The sequence below is a fragment of the Notolepis coatsorum genome (assembly GCF_963971535.1).
Source record: "Notolepis coatsorum genome assembly, chromosome: 1".
NCBI lineage: Eukaryota > Metazoa > Chordata > Actinopteri > Aulopiformes > Paralepididae > Notolepis > Notolepis coatsorum.
This window is the reverse complement of record NC_140165.1, coordinates 305,372,600-305,391,961: the sequence shown is the minus strand read 5'-3', so window position 1 is coordinate 305,391,961 and position 19,362 is coordinate 305,372,600. Positions and strand designations below refer to the sequence as shown.

The 19,362-nt window shown below is 46.6% G+C and overlaps 1 protein-coding gene across 1 annotated transcript in view; it reads left to right on the top strand.

Annotated features, from left to right (window-relative positions):
* arhgap32a (Rho GTPase activating protein 32a) overlaps window positions 1–19,362 on the top strand; it is a 76,149-nt gene that overhangs the window by 20,471 nt on the left and 36,316 nt on the right. The window contains 1 exon segment of the mRNA XM_084331855.1: window positions 8,041–8,125. Coding sequence (XP_084187981.1) covers window positions 8,041–8,125 — 85 coding nt within the window.

Sequence of the window (19,362 nt, the reverse complement as noted above, 5' to 3'; positions counted from 1 at the left end):
ATGGAACTCTACCCGCTACAAGAAGAGGAGAGCACCCCGGAGATGGATCTCCAGGACTCGCCACAGGAGAACAGATCTCCAACGAGTACTGCCAGGAGCGGATCACCTCAACCAGCGTTTTCCCCCAGCGAGGCGGACAAGATGCTGGCACAGGCATTCCTCGCCAGCCTAGCAGCCTCAACAGAGCGCGATCGACTCCAAGCACAGACGCTTAGTGAGCGTGAACATTCTTCCATGGAAAGAGAACGCCTTCAAGCGCAGCAACGGAGCGACGAAGATCGTATACGTCTAGAGATTAGACGCCTTCAGACGGAAGAGAATATGGTAAGGGACCGGGCCGAAGCCCAGCGCGCCGCCGCCGAAGCCCAGCGCGCCGCTGCCGGTGCCCAAAGAGAAGCAGAGCGCGACCTCGCTCTCACCAAGCGCGAAGCCGAGCGCGACCGATTACAAGCGCGGATAATGGAGCAGCTGATCACCAGGGCAACACCCCCTCCCTCCGCACGGGGTTCCAGGGCCTCGTCAAGACAAGGGTCAAGGGCACCCTCCCCTACCCGATCAAGCGACCCTGAGCCCGACCACCAGAGAGAGCCTATACCCCCCTCCGAACTCCTTCCCCGACCGGTCCAAGTGAGACCCAGCTACAAGGAAGAAACGGTCTACACCGCGGAGAGGCTAAATAGACGACTACAGGATCTAGAGGACCTGCCAGAGGAAGAAGAAGAGGGAGAGGAGGAGAGTCAAGCCCGACAGCAGCACAGTACTCCACAGGACCAGGAGGTCCAGTACAGCCCAGGCTCTACCCCCGCGGCTCTGCGCTACAGACCCCCGACTCAATTCACGGGTGAGCTTGACGCACGACCAGCCCAGAGGAACAGCACCTGGATACGCGGGCCATGGTACCCAGCAGGTACCAGCCCACCAAGAGGCGTAAGAGGAGACTCGCCTAGGAGGCCTCTCTTCCAACGCTCACCGATGTGCCAGCCATCCATGGCATCATACATTGGCACACCGACGTTTCCGGACTTCACCCACGAGAACAGAGCACAGTACACGGAGCTACGAATGTGCTTAGAGACAATGATGTCCGATGTAGCTGATGAACCGTACAAGTATGCTATCCTACTGAAGCACCTCAAGGTGCCCCGAGCGCACAATATAGCGCTGGCCTATGCCACCTCTACTACCCCATACACAGCGGCTCTAGCAGCACTCGACCAAAGATATGGACGCATATGGGACTACGTAATACAAGAGATAAGGCATATTGACCGCCTACCCCCAGCCACAGACAATCGCTCACTAGATGACCTGTCTATCAAGGTACAATCCCTGGTAGGGATGCTGGGGGCACAAAGAGAAAAGGGTATGCACGAACTGTACGCGAACTCTAATGTCGAGAGGATTTTAGAGAAGCTTCCGCCCGCCCGACAAGAGCGCTTCAGGCGGCAAAGAGACCACCGTGATCCTAACGGTCCCGAGCCATCCCTCCTAGACCTAGCCGACTTCCTGGCGAGAGAAGTCAACAGCCTACGGTTGGATACGTTCATGCGGAGCACCCCAAGCTCCAGAGAGGGACCTAGGAGAGCAAACGATGGCGAAGATTGGTGACCGTCATGCACCAATCAGAATCAGTACCGAGCAGCAAGAACCACAGTACCCCTCGATGAAAGAGAAGTGGAAGATGGTGTGCCCGTACTGCGAAAAGGAACACTGGTTGTCACAATGTGACACGTTCAAGAAGATGACCGCCGACGAGGTGAGTCAATGGATAAAGTCCAACCGACGCTGTTACCGATGTGCGCGCAGTCACATGGCAGCCGATTGCCGCTTAAAGAAGAGGTGTAGTCGGTGTGACGGAGCCCACCTAGATGTCCTACACAACAGTAACAGAAGAAAGCCTGCACCCTCAAGCAGCACAAAGGCAAGTGTTATGTACATTGACCCCGCCAGCAGCGGGGGCGCCCGGGTGCTCTTAAAGGTGGTCCGCGTAACACTGAGTTACCAAGATAAGGTCATGGACACTTACGCCGTCCTTGACGACGGGTCAGAGAAGACCCTTCTCCTCGCGTCCGCTGCGGCCCAGCTGGGGCTGCGGGGGAGCGAAAACCAGATGACGATTCGGACAATAAGAAGAGATCTAAAGACGATAAAGGGCGAGAATGTCTCCTTCACTATCGCAGCAAGCAGGCAGCCAGAGAGACGGTATAGGATTACTAACGCTTTCACCAGCCAAGAAATAGGCCTGTCGCAGTACACCTACCCCATCGCCAAGCTGATGGATAAATATGTGCACCTGCGTCAACTACCTATACCGCTCATAGACGGTGCCACCCCGACCCTGCTGATAGGCTCCGACCATGCAGACCTCATCGTCCCGATAGACCGGGTCCACACAGGGCCCAGAGGCTGTCCTGCAGCAGTCGAGACCCGCCTAGGATGGACATTACAAGGCCCCCTCGCTAAGTCTCTTAACCGAACAGCAGCCACTAACTGCCTCCACTCCAGAGTGACAGAAGAAGACACCACCCTCCTACAGCATGTCGAGAGGCTATGGACACTAGAGACAATGCCCTTTAAGAACGAAAAGAAAGACATTCGTTCCAAGGAAGACATTTACGCTATAGCCCTCCTAGAGCAGGGGACAAAGAGAGTCAAAGTCAACGGAGTGAAGAGATACGCAACTCCACTCCTGAGGCGAGAGGTTATGCCTACCTTCCACGCCCCAAAAGAAGCGACGGAGCGGTATCTATTGAACACAGAGCGGCGCCTAGCCAGAGACCCCGCTCAAGAGACTGTGTAGCGCGCTGAGATCAACAAGCTAATCACAGCGGGACACATAAAGAAAATTGACATTAAAGAGGCCGATCAGACGACCGAATCATGGTACGTGCCGCACCACAAAGTCCACCACAACGGCAAGGATCGTATTGTGTTCAACTGCAGCTACCAGATCGGATCACAAAATCTGAATAAAGAGCTCTTGCCCGGCCCAACACTCGGCCCCTCTCTACTAGGCGTGTTACTACGTTTCCGCCAAGACAAGGTGGCCATCAGCGGCGACATCAAAGGGATGTTCCTGCAGGTGAGACTAGTGGAGGAGGACAAGCCCCTGCTGCGGTTCCTATGGAGAGAGAGGATCGGGGATGAGCAACCAGCCACCTATCAATGGGAAGTCCTCCCTTTCGGAACCACATGCAGCCCATGCTGTGCTACGTTTGCACTGCAAAAACACGTCGCAGAGGACCCAGCAGCTGATGAAGAGGTCCGACAAAGTGTAGGAAATAGTTTCTACGTGGACAACTGTCTGCAAAGCGTCTCGACGCCAGAAGAAGCCGAGGCCCTTCTACTCAAGCTCCGCGCCTCCCTGATCAAAGGCGGCTTTGATCTCAGGCAGTGGGCCAGCAGCGACCCGCAAGTATTGCGCAGCCTCTCCCCCGAGGACAAGGCAGCAAGCAGCGAGACCTGGATGGCGACCATCCCAGGAGAAGCCCAAGAAATGACATTAGGACTAGTCTGGCGCTTCAAAACAGACTCGCTCCATTATAAACACACACCCCTGACCAAGGAGCAGGGAAGGTCGACTGCACTACCGACCACCAGACGGAGTGTATACAGAACACTCGCCAGACAATATGACCCGTTGGGATGTATTCTACCTTACACCACCAGGGCAAAGATGATTGTAAGAGCGTTATGGGACAAGGACCAGGGCTGGGACGACCCCATACCCGAACACCTTGCATCCACATGGAGAGAGTGGGAGACGGAACTCAGCTCACTCCCAGGTGTCAACATACGCCGCAGCTACTTCCCACCCACAGTGAGGTTGGAGACGTGCCAGATGGACCTGCACGTCTTCAGCGACGCCTCCGAAGTAGCCTACGGTTCGGTGGCCTACTTGCGTGCCCGAGAGGAGGGAGGAGAAATACATACTGCTTTCATCCTGGCTCGCTCAAGAATAGCCCCACGAAAGCAACAATCTATCCCGCGTCTAGAGCTCTGCGCAGCCCTAGCAGGAGCGCAACTCGCCACGTTAATCCAACGTGAACTCACCATTCCGGTGCAAAGAACAATCTTGTGGTCAGACTCCACGACAGTACTCACATGGATCCGGTCTGATTCGTGCAGATACAAGGTCTTCGTGGGAGTCAGAGTCACAGAGATTCAAGATTTAACAGAAGTAGCAAGCTGGAGGTATGTGGACACAAAACACAACCCAGCTGACGTCATCACCCGGGGAATGTCCCTGGATGACCTCACCCGTCACAACCTATACAGTGACGGGCCAGAGTTCCTCAAGCTCCCGGAAGAAGAGTGGCCTACACCCACCCCACGGGAAGCGAGTAAAGAGGAGGCCGAAAACAAGAAATCTATGTTCTGTGGATTGAACACACTCGTCTCCACAGACCCCGACATAGACGATTGCCTCACCCTAGAGAGTGCGCAGCTAAAGACATTCCTGTGGCACCACCCAGAGGTTCAGCTCACTACTGACATTACAGCAGCTGACTACGAAGAAGCAGAACTTCTTCTACTACAACGAGCCCAGAGAGACTCGTTCCCCGATGAGCTAGACTGTCTACAGGGAGCAAAGCCCGTCCCATCAGACAGCAGACTGCTCCACCTAGCCCCCGAGAGCGACGCCCATGGTCTCATCAGAGTGGGTGGTCGTCTGCGGAGAGCTCCAGACTTACCGGATGACGTCAAGTACCCGATAGTCTTAAACAGCCGACACAAGGTCACAGAGCTGATCATAAAGAAATACGACGAGGATGTGCATCACGCCGGGGCAGAGAGAGTCTTCGCGGAGATCAGACGTCGTTATTGGATACTGCAAGGGAGAGAAGCAGTGCGGCGCTTCCAGCGAACCTGTCTAGACTGTCGTAAGTGGCGAGCGCAGCCCAGTATACCCCGGATGGCTGACCTACCTCCCTGTCGCCTCCGACTCGGCGACAAGCCTTTTCACTCCACCGGTATGGACTGTTTCGGCCCGCTGTATATAAAGAAAGGAAGAGGAACCGAGAAGCGGTGGGGTATTGTATTCAAATGCATGACCACCCGAGCGATGCATATAGAACTCCTTCCAACCATGAGCACAGACTCATTCCTTATGGCCTTCCGAAGATTCACATCGCGGAAAGGCAAACCGTCTATATTATTGTCTGATCACGGGACAAACTTCAAAGGCGGAGAAAGAGAGCTGAGAGAGAGCTTCCAAGCTATGGGCCCAGAACTTAAGACCCACCTCGCTCCATCCCAGATTGACTTCCAGTTTAATCCCCCGAACGCACCTCACTTCGGTGGAACTTGGGAACGAGAAGTACGTTCAATAAAGACAGCCCTGTACGCCGTGCTTGGGGCCCAGACCGTGGCGGAAGAAGTCCTAATGACAGTCCTCACGGAGATCGAGGGAGTATTGAACTCAAAGCCCCTCGGTTACGTCTCAAGTGATGTAGCAGATGTCGACCCAGTCACCCCCAACACACTCTTGATGGGGCGGCTGGACCCCGCGCTACCCCAGACAATGTACAGGCCTGAAGAAGCGAACGGCCGAAGAATGTGGAGGTACAGTCAAGTATTGGCTGACAAGTTTTGGAACAGCTTCCTACTCCACTATCTACCGTCTCTACAGACCCGCCAGAAATGGGTGAAAGAGAGAGACAATTTGACAGAAGGAACAGTCGTCATGATTATCGACCAGTCACTACCCCGAGCTATGTGGCCGGCTGGCCGCGTAAGCAAAGTGATCACCGGTGCCGACGGAAAGGTCCGAGCAGCCGAAGTGCTCGTCCAAGGACGGATCTACACCCGACCCGTGGCGAGGCTAATAGAACTGCCAAGGCTCCCCGATACTATCGATGACGACCATGACCCCATGACTTTGTGAACTGACCGACCCCTCACAACAGACATTGAGTAGTGGACAGTGCGGTTAATCTGTCTCTGCTTAGCTAATTAGGTGGGACTAATTAGGGGGCGGCTGTTACAAAAGATCAGATTAAACCGAATATATATATTTATTTATTGATATATATTGCATAGTATTTGTATATCGTTTGATATCCCTTGTATATTCCTTGTACATATACACGGAATATCCCTTTAGCCCAGACCATAATATTTCATTCTCCTATTGGACAGCGGTCCACAGGCGCCAGAGCCATGCCTCCGGAGTCAGGTTCAAAGTCACCGTCAAGACATGTCTGGACATGCCCGGCCTTGCCCAGGAATACGCGACAGAAATGAGGTTGGCACTAGTTTGTTCGCCGTGCATATAAATATGGCGCAGGTGAATACAGAAGCACTTAGTCAGAAGTCAAGAGTTACCCAATAAGTTGAAGCCTCACCCACGATACAACGTGCGGTGAAGTATGGCCTGTTTGGCCCCAAAATAGAGCATTGAGACCGCGTGCGAATTAATAACTGAATTGTCAGAGTTTGGCGCTATACCGTCGAGTGCGACATATTTCTATTAAGTCAGTAATAGTCTATTTGTGTATAGTGTATCGTGCGGCTAAAGTTCTACAGTGACCAGCATCACCAACGCTTCCTCGTACCAGCTAGAGTGCTTATCCAGGCTGGGCTGCTTTCATGGCGCTTTCACCCGAGGAGACCTAGACGAGAACCGTGTGGACATGTACACTGGATTAATCTACCCGACGACTGCATAGCCCTTTGCGGCTGGATTATATTTGTTTTGGTCCTGTGATTTTTGGAGCGGAGAATCGCCGACGCCTACACGTGTGGATTTACCCTGTGAGGAGCCAAGTCGAGTCCGCGCCTCAGAGAGCCTGAGGCCGGCTAGCTTTCTTCACTGTGGAGCTACAGTCTACGGAGAACAGCTGTATTCGTCTGTGGATCAAGAGACTATTGCACCGTCTCCTGTACTTGGAGTCTCCTTAGTCATCATTGACCAGACTCTCTACTACCGACAGATCCTCTACCCTGCTGGCTTACAACCGGGGGACCCTTCCAGTATCTCCGCTATATATTACTAGTGTACCATAGATATAATTCATTCCCTAAGATTCAGGTTGTATAATTACCTCCTGCGTAACCAGAGAATGGACATTCATTATTGATTTGCCTACGCATATTCCTTTGCCTTATAAGCGCATCCAAAGTATAATAGAGAAGTATTATGTACCTTTTGCTGCAATAAATACTTAAAGACAACTTTGTGTAGAACCGATTTATTGTGGGAAGTGTTCATCATATTTATATATCATGTACTGTATGGCCAGTAATTAAAGTACATAAAGCGGTAGTGGTTTAATGATACCATACTTATCAATACAGTCAGGGAATTGTACCCCTCAGTTACAACTGGTTACATCAACATGAAACATCAGACATCAAACATCAAAACGCCCACCTCCCAATCCCCACAATAAATACATATATACATAAATACATACAGGACAGTCACGGTAACAGTGTCAGTCAGTGACAGATGCTTGCCCGTCTGTGCAAAGGGGGGCGGGCCAGGGTGTTCAGTGTTCGGACTGCTGTGGGGAAAAAACTGTTTGTGAAGCGTGTGTGTCTGGTTACTGTAAGTACTGAAAAAAGGTACCGTTGGGTACCGATACTGAATTACAGGAACTGGTACTGTACCGGTTCTTGGAATTCGGTACCAATACCAACGCTACTCTTTCCTCTCCTCTTTCCTCTGCTCTCTCTCTTCCTCTTTCCTCTGCCTCTCTCTCTCTCTCTCTCTCTCTCTCTCTCTCTCTCTCTCTCTCTCTCTCTCTCTCTCTCTCTCTCTCTCTCTCTCTCTCTTTCCTCTGCTCTCTCTCTCTCTCTCTCTCTCTCTCTCTCTCTCTCTCTCTCTCTCTCTCTCTCTCTATCTCTCTCTCTCTCTCTCTCTCTCTTTCCTCTCTTTCCTCAGCTCTCTCTCTCTCTTTCCTCTCCTCTGCGCTCTCTCTCTCTCTTTCCTCTCCTCTTTCCTCTGCTCTCTCTTTCATCTTTCCTCAGCTCTCTCTCTCTCTCCATCAGAGTTCTCTAGAATACTGATGAGATGCTCTTGCACTTTATTTTCAGGCTGTCGTTCCCCAGAGGTCATTTTCCCAGGCTGGCAGAGTGTGCCCATTTCCACTACGAGAATGTTGAGTTTGGCACGGTTCAGGTGAGTGCCGCAACACTCGCTCACGGAGTCATTTATGTATCTCTGGAGGTACAGTACGGTTCGTAATTTCATCCTTGGCTCAAGTTCAGGTGCTGCTTAGTGGACATTTCAGTGAACCCTTCCGCTAATGAAAGAGAGAAGAGGCCGCTAAAGGGGAACGTCACCTATTTTAAGAATTCACATATCTTCGCCGCAGGACAGTTCAGTCGGTATTTGTGAACATGCGCGCCACTCTCTCCTGATGAAGCTTGGAATCGGAGAGCGAGCGCCCTCGAATCGGTGATAATAATAATACAGTAATAAACTTTATTTGTATAGCATCTTTCATACAAGAATTGCAGCATCACAGCAGTAAAAAAAAAGACATAGGCAGATCAATAGCAATACATAAAGTGCAGACATAAAATTAGGCATAAAATGAGCATAAAATAGATGGCAGCAAAATAGACAAAGTCAAGATAAGGCACAGAACATTAAATCACATAGTTTTTCATATTAGGATCTAACACCTTAATAGGCCTCTTTGTTTACGGTTTGATTGTCACTGATACACATAAAATAGACATATAAAATCATGAAATTGGCAGATACACATAGAATAGACAACCAAGTATTTTAGATGTTTACACAGCACGGTTGATAAGAACACGGTTGATAGCTGTGCTGCAGTGCAACGCGGACGTCCCGGGTTCGACTCCCGGACCTGGAGACCTTTGCCGCATGTCTTCCCCCAAGTCTTCTCCCAATCTTCCTCTCTGTCAGGCCTGTCCGAAATAAAGCAGTAAAATACCAACAAAAAAAATAAAAAAAAATAAAAAAGGCTTCAACACAGCAGTGATGTCACTAGGATGTAATGTCAGCTCCATAGACGATGAATGTAAATGGCTGCATTAAAACCTCATTTGGGTGTAAAAGCTCACGCAAAATTTTTATGTAGGTCATTAGGATCTTCATCTGACACACCAATGAGATATCGTTCCATCTCCCGCCCTGATTTCTCACCAATTACAAATTACCTGTTGGTTACTTTCACTTTCTTTTGGATTACCTCAAAGCGGGGTCAACAGTGTAGGTAGATCGGTCCTCTGGTAATTGGAAGGTTCCTGGTTCGATTCCTGCTCCTCTAGTCTAGGGCAGCGTGTGTCGAAGTGTCCTTGAGCAAGAACGGACACTTCAATTAGCACTTAGCACAATGAATGGAAGCGGACATGACCGGTTGTCCAACTAACACCTCTCCCGAAGGCTAACCGGTCATGCCCCCTTCCATTCATTGTGCTAAGCTAGGCTAACGTGCAGCCAGATAGCTTTCTACTGAACGCACAGAGAGGAAACTGGTATCTATCTTCTTGTCTCTCTCTGGAGAAGACGGTAAGCTAATTTCCCAAAATGTTGGCGTGTTCTTTTAAGTACAAATGCTTCTGAAACGTGGACGTAAATGTCCCTGGACTTTTTTGACACAGACCGGCCCACAGCAACCAGCCTGTGGACATTCCTCCACCTCCACCCCGTCGACGCACATGCAAACACAACCAGCCCTTAATACCACCACTTATAGGCTGAGCATAATGGATGGATACTCAACTACCAGATGGACACTCTGGAGCCACATTGACAAAAATATGTTTTTGAAAGAGAGCCACGTTACAAAAACACCCCCGTTCCTCAACCAAACCAACAGCAGGCTACTAATAGGCGATTTACAAGCTATATATATATATATATATATATATATATATATATATATATATATATATATATATATATATATATATATATAAAAAAATATATATATGATCATCTAGGCTTACTGTGTGCTGTACCAGTAGGCTACGGAAATGTATTACCAACATCACCATGGCAACTAGGGGTGGGGAAAAAAATTTATACGTACAGTAGTAGTATCGCGATACTTTGCGTGGTGATACTGTATCGATACAGGGACACCAAGTATCGATATTTAATTATTCATATTTTTTTTTAAATTATTATTATAATTTTTTTTGTATAAGGAAGTTGCATTGTTCATTTCAATACCTGTAATAGTACAGTAGTCCACACACACACACACACACACACACACACACACACACACACACACACACACACACACACACACACACACACACACATGTGCATTCAGTTAAGTTGGAATATGACTGTAATACAAACAGTTCAGTTTGTCAGGTACATGCAACACAGATTACAGTGTTTGTTTACATCTGTCTGCTTGAGAAAATACCATTTTCTGCAATAAAAATTATTGAAGTGAGATGAACAGACTGGACTTTATTTTATTAGATAAAACATGTTGACAGTTTTACTTTGCAGTAAAAAAAATTAAATAAAATGTGAAAAAAATATATAAATATCGCAATATTCGCGGTATATCGAGTATCGCGATACTATCGTATCGCGGCTCAAGTATCGCGATAGTATCGTATCGCGAGGTCTCTGGCGATTCCCACCCCTAATGGCAACCGTAACTATTTATACACATGACAAAATCACAAGCAGCGTATCATTATTTGTAGGAGAGCCTTGTCTCGTCAACTAGTCTGTGAGATAAGTGGCTCCTGATGTCGAGATGTTATCGAGGCGAGGGCCTGACCTGGGGCACCTCAGGGCTCATACGTTAGCACCTTTACTATTGGGAGCCTCTTGTCTCCCCAACGAGCTCACTGCCAGTTCATTCGACAAGTGGCTCTTCAGCTCTATTGGCTCTCCTTGTAATAATAAGTCATTAATGCCGGTTTCCCCTGGCAATTCCTCAAGTGTCCCTGTATTAGCCTATAGACAGCCCGTCAGCGCAAGGTCCATTTATATAGTACAGTTCAAAACAACTGTGGCAGCCTGAAGAAAATGGAATAGAAATAGAATAATGTAGTAGGCTACAGAGCCTGGTCACGAGAGAGAGAGAGAGAGAGAGAGAGAGAGAGAGAGAGAGAGAGAGAGAGAGAGAGAGAGAGAGCAGAGGAAAGAGGAAAGAGAGAGAGCAGAGGAAAGAGGAGAGGAAAGAGTAGCGTTGGTATTGGTACCGAATTCCAAGAACCGGTTCATGGAATTTGGTATCGGTTCACGGTTCACATACGTTCACATTTGAACCAATAACGATACGAGTTCCTGTAACTCAGTATCGGTACCCAACGGTACCTTTTTTCAGTACTTAACTCCCTCTGAGAGAGAGCGCTTCAGGTTTACTGTATAAGAGTATATTAGATTTGTGACTCGGCTGCAACACAATACTTCAGTAACCAGGTTCTGTGCCGCCTGGACACGGTGATCCGGAGGGGCAGCTCGGTTCTGTTTGACTTTTTTTCAGTTATTTCACCTCCTTCAGTAAAGCCAGTTGGCCAACGTTTCTGGACGCTGTGTGTTTTCACACGGCAGACAAATGCAACTCATCGCTGAATGTCCTGTAGCCTCTACTCTTATTCATACTTGTGTTCTTATAATTCCTTTTCGCCATTTAAGCTTCACGTTAGCTTTCCACTGACACAAGAAGATCAATCGGTAGTTCGTTCAGAGGGGAGAGGAAAAGGAGGGGGGGGGGGTGTTAATATAATACAATATAATATAAATACATTTACTTAAAAAAATATAATCCTGAAAAAGAATCCCTGTTTTTAATAATAGTTTAAAAACAAAATCTGATTACGCCTCTTTTTTCTCCTCTTTTGGAATAATGTTGATTACATGATTGATTGATTGATTGATTGAAAATGTTATTAACAGATTGCAGAATGGGTACAATACAGTACAGCTCAATACACACAATTGTTAAGGGGATGCAGACCAGAGAAAGACTTTCGTCTTGTTTACATCAGGGTCCCCCATTTTCAATTCATCAGGACATATGACATACAGATAGACAGTACTGCTACATCTATACATTTATGACATGCCAGATTTGCAAATACAGTACTGTTTGTGATACAAAAAGAGTCCAGAAAAGAGAGAGAGTATATACATTTGAGGAGGTTGAGTAGGTTGGGGGGGGGGGGGGGGGGGGGGGGGGGGCTGTACATTGGAGGTGGTTGGGGGGGTGGGTGGGGAACACTGTACAACTGTACAAGCAAAACTGTACATTGGAATATTGACAAAACCATACTTGGTCATTTACTGTACATTGGAGGGGGTTGGGTTAGGACATTTACATGGGCCAGTTTCGAATTGCATAACATAACATAACGCCTGTTACTGTATTCTGTAACTCCCCAAGCCTGGTCTATCACAAATTATAGCATAATCTGATGAATGAATCTGTTTGTTACATTTTGAAATCAACACATCAGTACTGTAATCTCACAGTAGTAGCCCCTTGGTGCGAACTCACTCCTGAGTTAAATACCTCACTAACCTGAACTGGATCCTCTACAGGTGGCAGAACGGTTAAGCCTGGTGATTAACGTCCACCGCCACGTGGTGTTGGTTTGCAGTTTCGGGGCCGGTCAGAGGACAGGTGCTGCATGCCAGGTGCCGCATGCCAGTAGCTCGGTTGTAATGGTGCCGTGACCCAGATAATCCGGGGTCACCGTGAAGTGTGCAGTGAGTCTAGAGGGGTGAATGTAACGGCGGTGAAACCTTGCTGCAGCTCCCCTTGCTGCAGTTAAAGACCCCCCCGTGCGCTCCGTGACCCGAATTGGATCCTTGTCAGGTGGCGGAGCGGTTTTAAGACCGTGGTATTTACACATTCATGGCCGTGTGGTGCTGGTAGGCGAGCGGAGGGTTTGCGTTCCGAGGAAGTCAAGGTGGCTGCCAGCCGCTCGTCACAACCGCCAAGAATGTTTGCGGACTCAGCATTCAGAATCGGAATCGGAAAGGTCTTCATTGCCAAGTAGTTTTCATATACAAGGAATTTGATTTGGTTGTGTTTGACGGAGAGACAATTATGGTACTGTAGGATAAAAAATGTAAAGGTGGAATAAAATAAAATGGAATATAAACTAAATTAACATTCAGTTATTCTTGGCGTTTTTAATACAAATGTTTATTTTGCATGAAGGACATAACTGTCGAACTAGCAACTTAGCTCTATTAGAAAGAATAAAAAGAAACGTCTTACTGTCTTCTACTATTACGCACTCTTCCACTAAATAATCTTCCTTGCCTATATTACTACCTACTATACTAATATGTCTCTACTACTACTACGCACTCAACACTGCAGCACTCAAGTTTCAACACTTGTTTGATTGTTACTCAGCTGAAAGAGTTGTGCCCTTCCTGCTGACTTGTCGTACATAACTTGTATGTCGGTTTGGATAAAAGCGTCAGCTAAATGACAAAATGTAAATGTCAAATGTATATTAAACATGCTGTTGTAAGGGTCAAAACCTTATCTTTGAACGTTTCCGTGTTGCTCGTCCCCTGAATTAAAACTTTAAATTAGCAAGAAATCTGTAAATCAGTAAAAAAAAATTGTATTTTAATGCAGTCAACCATCCATTCTAACTTACAATGCAATGTGTACGATAACTAGGCTAGTGTGTCAGCAGCAAGTTGACGGCATGGCTGTGAATTTTTGAATTTGTTTGTTTAAATCATCATTCTGCAGACGAGGACGTGCTATAATCCGCCCAGTTGAATTCATGCCACGCTGAGGCGCTCAGCTGGAAAGCTGTCCATTAGTTAAGCAGATGTTATCAACCACTGAGGGAACGGGGATCAAGTGGTTTCCTGGACATGTCCCTACAGTAGCTTTTACTGACACGTTTTGACATGTACTCAAAAGATTTATTCAACACCCAGTCGACATTTTTGCGTGTTTTTCTTGTTCTGTAATAGGATTCCAAAGTGTACTTTCAGGAAAGGGCGGCTGACATCTTTACCGGGTCATTTATCAAAGGGAAAATTAACTTTTAGAAATCCATGTGAATGCGTAAAACTTTTAATAATGAAAGAATCTAATTCAAAGTATTCACCTCTTTTGTTTCATCTGGCCTAAACCGCTTTACATTTAACCTCATAGAGTGTATTACTCTGACTCAGCTCTTCAGGTGGTAGTAAGGGGTTTTGTATAATGTGTTCCTTTCAGAATTGTTTGAATTCGGGCGGCCGGGTAGCGCAGCGGACTAAGCGTCGGTCTACCAGCGCAGATACACTGGTATCGAATCCGGCTGTCAGCGGTGCCTCCGGCTTGGCCGGTTGTCCATACTAACCAATTGGCAGTGTCAGCGGGTGGGAAGCCGGAGGGGGGTGTATCCTGGTCGTTGTAAACAGCGACTCCTACAGGTCTGTCAGGGCGCCTGCACAGCGAGGGAGGGAACTGGGGAGGGTAGTGTGATCCTCCCACGCGTTACACCTCCTCCCCAGTGAGAGTCCTCGCTGTCAGGTGAAAAGAGGCGGCTGGCTGTCTCCACATGTATCGGAGGGGACATGTGATAGACTTCAGCGCTCCCTAGACCGGCAAGTGGGGGGCAAATGCGCGCAACGACCAGGAAGGGGAGGGGGGAATTGGCATGAGAAAAAAATACAAAAAAAGGAGGAGAAAAAGTAGATCAAAAGAAAAAAAAGATTAGTTTGAATTGTACCGGGTCCTCTCTCCTCAGCTCCTTGTACAGTATGTGCTGATGGCGGTCTTCTTCTTTTCGTGTCCATATACAAACCTATTCAGCTCATATAACGTCCAGCCAGTGCTGTAACATTGCTGTCCCTTGATGTTGTAGAGTGCTCGGTCCTTTGCTGTGCAGGGTCCACCTAACAGAGGACATCGAAGGAGGTGCTCCATGGTCTGGGGTTCTGTGCCACAGTCGCATGTGGTTGGGCCACTAAGATTACCCCATCTGCTTAGGGCTTCCCTGGAACGGCCAACACCTGAGCGGAGTCGGTTGTCAGACACTTCAAATTTGCCCAGTTGGTATCTCCTGGTGGGAGGGTTTCGGCAGGGGGGGGGGGGGGGGTGAGCATAGTCGAGCTGTGTGGGTGGTTGGACAGCTTTCCCTTCCACATTTTAAGGCGGGCTTCAGATGGTGTTGTCTCCAGTGGAGCAGTGCTGGTCAGGAAACTTCTCAGTGATTTTAGTCGACTGGGGGCAGGTACATGGCCACGTAGGGGCTGGGGGTGCCTCTCATCTGTGGCTTGCCTGCGCCGCTCTGTCCTGCTGGCTACCTCTGATGGAGGTTATTTGAGTCCAGTTCCTGAGGGGTCAAAGAACAGGCACCAAACCACACAGGCGCCAAACCACACAGGCGCCAAACCACACAGGCGCCAAAACCACACAGGCGCCAAACCACACAGGCGCCAAACCACACAGGCACCAAACCACACAGGGGCCAAACCACACAGGCACCAAACCACACAGGGGCCAAACCACACAGGCACCAAACCACACAGGCACCAAACCACACAGGCACCAAACCACACAGGCACCAAACCACACAGGCACCAAACCACACAGGCACCAAACCACACAGGCGCCAAACCACACAGGCACCAAACCACACAGGCGCCAAACCACACAGGCCTAGGGAGCAACTGTTATAAGACGCCCCCGCACTTAGTACAGGTGGTGTTCAGAGGTTTGAGGTTGTTAACGTACCGTAATTCCTCTAATAGTAACCCCGGCTTGTATTTGTTTCAACTGTAGCGGATACCAGGCTTGTATTAGGAGGAGGCATGTATAAGAGAGAGGCCTATATTTCTAATTTTCAAACAGATCATAATGAATAAATCAACATTTTGTGTCAGTTTGAACCCAGTAAAATGTACTGGGTTCATTTATTGAAACCAAGTACTGTATGAAATACGGTAGTAAACAGTGCAATTACAGGTGGTCAAAAAAAGTAAAGTAAAATAGTGCAATCACAATACTGGTATAATAATAATAATAATAACTTCGTTTTATACAATTCTAGGCTTACTTTCTTGGTAAACATTAACACCATACCATTATATGGTATTTACTGCACAGCCAGGCCAGCATATAACAACAATAACAAAATATATTGCCTATGGTAAATCCGTTGAGGGAAATACCGTAATTCCTCTAATATACATGAAACCCGGCTTGTATTAGGAGGCCGGCTTATAATTGCTTAGCTCAACAGCGCACCCGGTCATTAATAGAGACCCGGTTTTTAATTGAATACCGGTTACTATTAGAGGAATTACGGTACAAATCATCCTCCAACGCAATTGCAAAAGATTATTAACAACACAGAAGCTTCCCCCCCAGCTGCTCCTGATGAGCGCTCCGCTGAGGCTCGTCGGGGTTCTGCAGAGATCCATCCGCACGTCGCCAGAGGCAGCTTCTCTCTATCAACTTTGTCTTTGTTATTTCTGCACATCACTGATCAAATAATCTACTGTAGAACACGTTTATTTCCCGTTAACATGCGTACCTTTGTGTATTTCCCAGTCTGTGATTGTAAAAACGAATCGATGAGCTCTCATTTAGGGCGATGCAGCTCTACTCTAGGCATCGCTTGTCTGACCGCTCTCCACTATACTATACTATACTATACTATACTATAATATACTATACTATACTATACTATACTATACTACACTACACTACACTACACTATACTACACTATACTATACTACACTACACTATACTATACTATACTATACTATACTATACTACACTACACTACACTACACTACACTACACTACACTATACTACACTATACTATACTACACTACACTATACTATACTATACTATACTATACTATACTATACTATACTATACTATACTATACTATACTACACTATACTATACTATACTATACTACACTACACTACACTATACTATACTATACTATACTATACTATACTATACTATACTACACTACACTATACTATACTATACTATACTATACTATACTATACTATACTATACTATACTATACTATACTATACTACACTACACTATACTGCCCTGTCAAGGCAGACCGCAGTAACTCAAAAAAAGTCAAAATTGAGTTATGAGTGAAATTGAACTTGTCAATAAATGTTTTATCTTGTGACCAAGTTTCAGATGTTAATGTCGCTCAGTTTTGGAGATATGGGGTTTTAAAAACTGCAGTAACTACAAAATCACACTCAAAAACCAGGCAGACCGCAGTAACTTCCAAACAGTGAAAAATGGATTTAAAGTGTTTTGACTTGCCATCCAAAATGTGTTATAGGTAGATAGATGATAGTACCCAGATTTAACATGTATTAATGAAGTAATCTTTAGGCATACAAAAATATGACATAATTATTTTAATTAACCCCCAAAAAGCAGATATTGCACTCTGCTGCACAGTTCCCTTAAATAATTATACAGGTCATGTACAGGCAAAGTGCAGTAACTTCAAATACAATGTTGTTTTCCCTCCAGCTTTCATAACTTAACCTAGCCATTTTGAAAATGAAATTTAACACCTGAATATATTGGAATGATGATGATCCAAATAAAATGGCTAGGTTAAGTTATGAAAGCTGGAGGGAAAACAACAGTGTATTTGAAGTTACTGCACTTTGCCTGTACATTACCTGTATAATTATTTAAGGGAACTGTGCAGCAGAGTGCAGTATCTGCTTTTTGGGGGTTAATTAAAATAATTATGTCATATTTTTGTATGCCTAAAGATTACTTCATTAATACATGTTAAATCTGGGTACTATCATCTATCTACCTATAACACATTTTGGATGGCAAGTCAAAAAACTTTAAAGCCATTTTTCTCAGTTTCACTTTTTTGAAGTTACTGCAGTCTGCCTTGACAGGGCAGTATACTATACTATACTATACTATACTATACTATACTATACTACACTATACTATACTATACTACACTACACTATACTACACTACACTACACTACACTACACTATACTATACTATACTATACTACACTACACTACACTACACTATACTATACTACACTACACTACACTATACTACACTACACTACACTACACTACACTACACTACACTATACTATACTATACTATACTATACTATACTACACTACACTATACTATACTATACTATACTACACTATACTATACACTACACTATACTATACTATACTATACTATTATAATACTATACTATACTATACTACACTATACTATACTATACTACACTATACTATACTATACTATACTATACTACACTATGTCTCCACACTATGTCTCCACACTATGTCTCTACACTATGTCTCCACACTATGTCTCTACACTATGTCTCTACACTATGTCTCTACACTACGTCTCCACACTACAATCTATGTTATTAGTGCTGTACCAGAGCAGGAGAAAGTCGCTACAGCGCATGTGCCGCACAAAACGCCCTTGCCAGATAGTGAGTGAGTGAGTGAGTGAGTGAGTGAGTGAGTGAGTGAGTGAGTGAGTGAGTGAGTGAGTGAGTGAGTGAGTGAGTGAGTGAGTGAGTGAGTGAGTGAGTGAGTGAGTGAGTGAGTGAGTGAGTGAGTGAGTGATGGGTAGGTGGGTGGGTGGGTGGGTGGGTGAGTGAGTGATTGAGTGAGTGAGTGGTGGGTAGGTGGGTGGGTGAGTGAGTGAGTGAGTGAGTGAGTGAGTGAGTGAGTGAGTGAGTGAGTGAGTGAGTGAGTGAGTGAGTGAGTGAGTGAGTGATGGGTAGGTGGGTGGGTGGGTGGGTGAGTGAGTGATTGAGTGACTGAGTGACTGAGTGACTGAGTGACTGAGTGACTGAGTGACTGAGTGAGTGGTGGGTAGGTGGGTAGGTGGGTGGGTGAGTGAGTGAGTGAGTGAGTGAGTGAGTAAGTGTGTGAGTGAGTGAGTGGTGGGTGAATGAGTGAGTGAGTGAGTGGGTGAGTGAGTGAGTGAATGAGTGAGTGAGTGAGTGAGTGAGTGAGTGTGTGAGTGAGTGAGTGAGTGGTGGGTGAATGAGTGAGTGAGTGGTGGTTGAGTGAGTGAGTGAGTGAGTGAGTGAGTGAGTGAGTGAGTGAGTGAGTGAGTGAGTGAGTGAGTGAGTGATGAGTGAGTGAGTGAGTGAGTGAGTGAGTGAGTGGTGGGTGAGTGATCCCAGTCTGCCGTGCTGTGGGAAAACTGTAGAATGGCACTCAGAGATGCAACACCTGTACCTGTTAACCTTCCCGTTCAGCCATGATGACCATGTAGCAGAATATCAAGTAGAGTCATTACAATATTGTTGTCGACCAGGTAGACTTAGCTGACCTGCGTAAATAAAAACTCAATAAAAAAAAAAAAGTGCAATAAAACATGATCATATAATAACATATTCTACCTGATGGTAGAGGGAT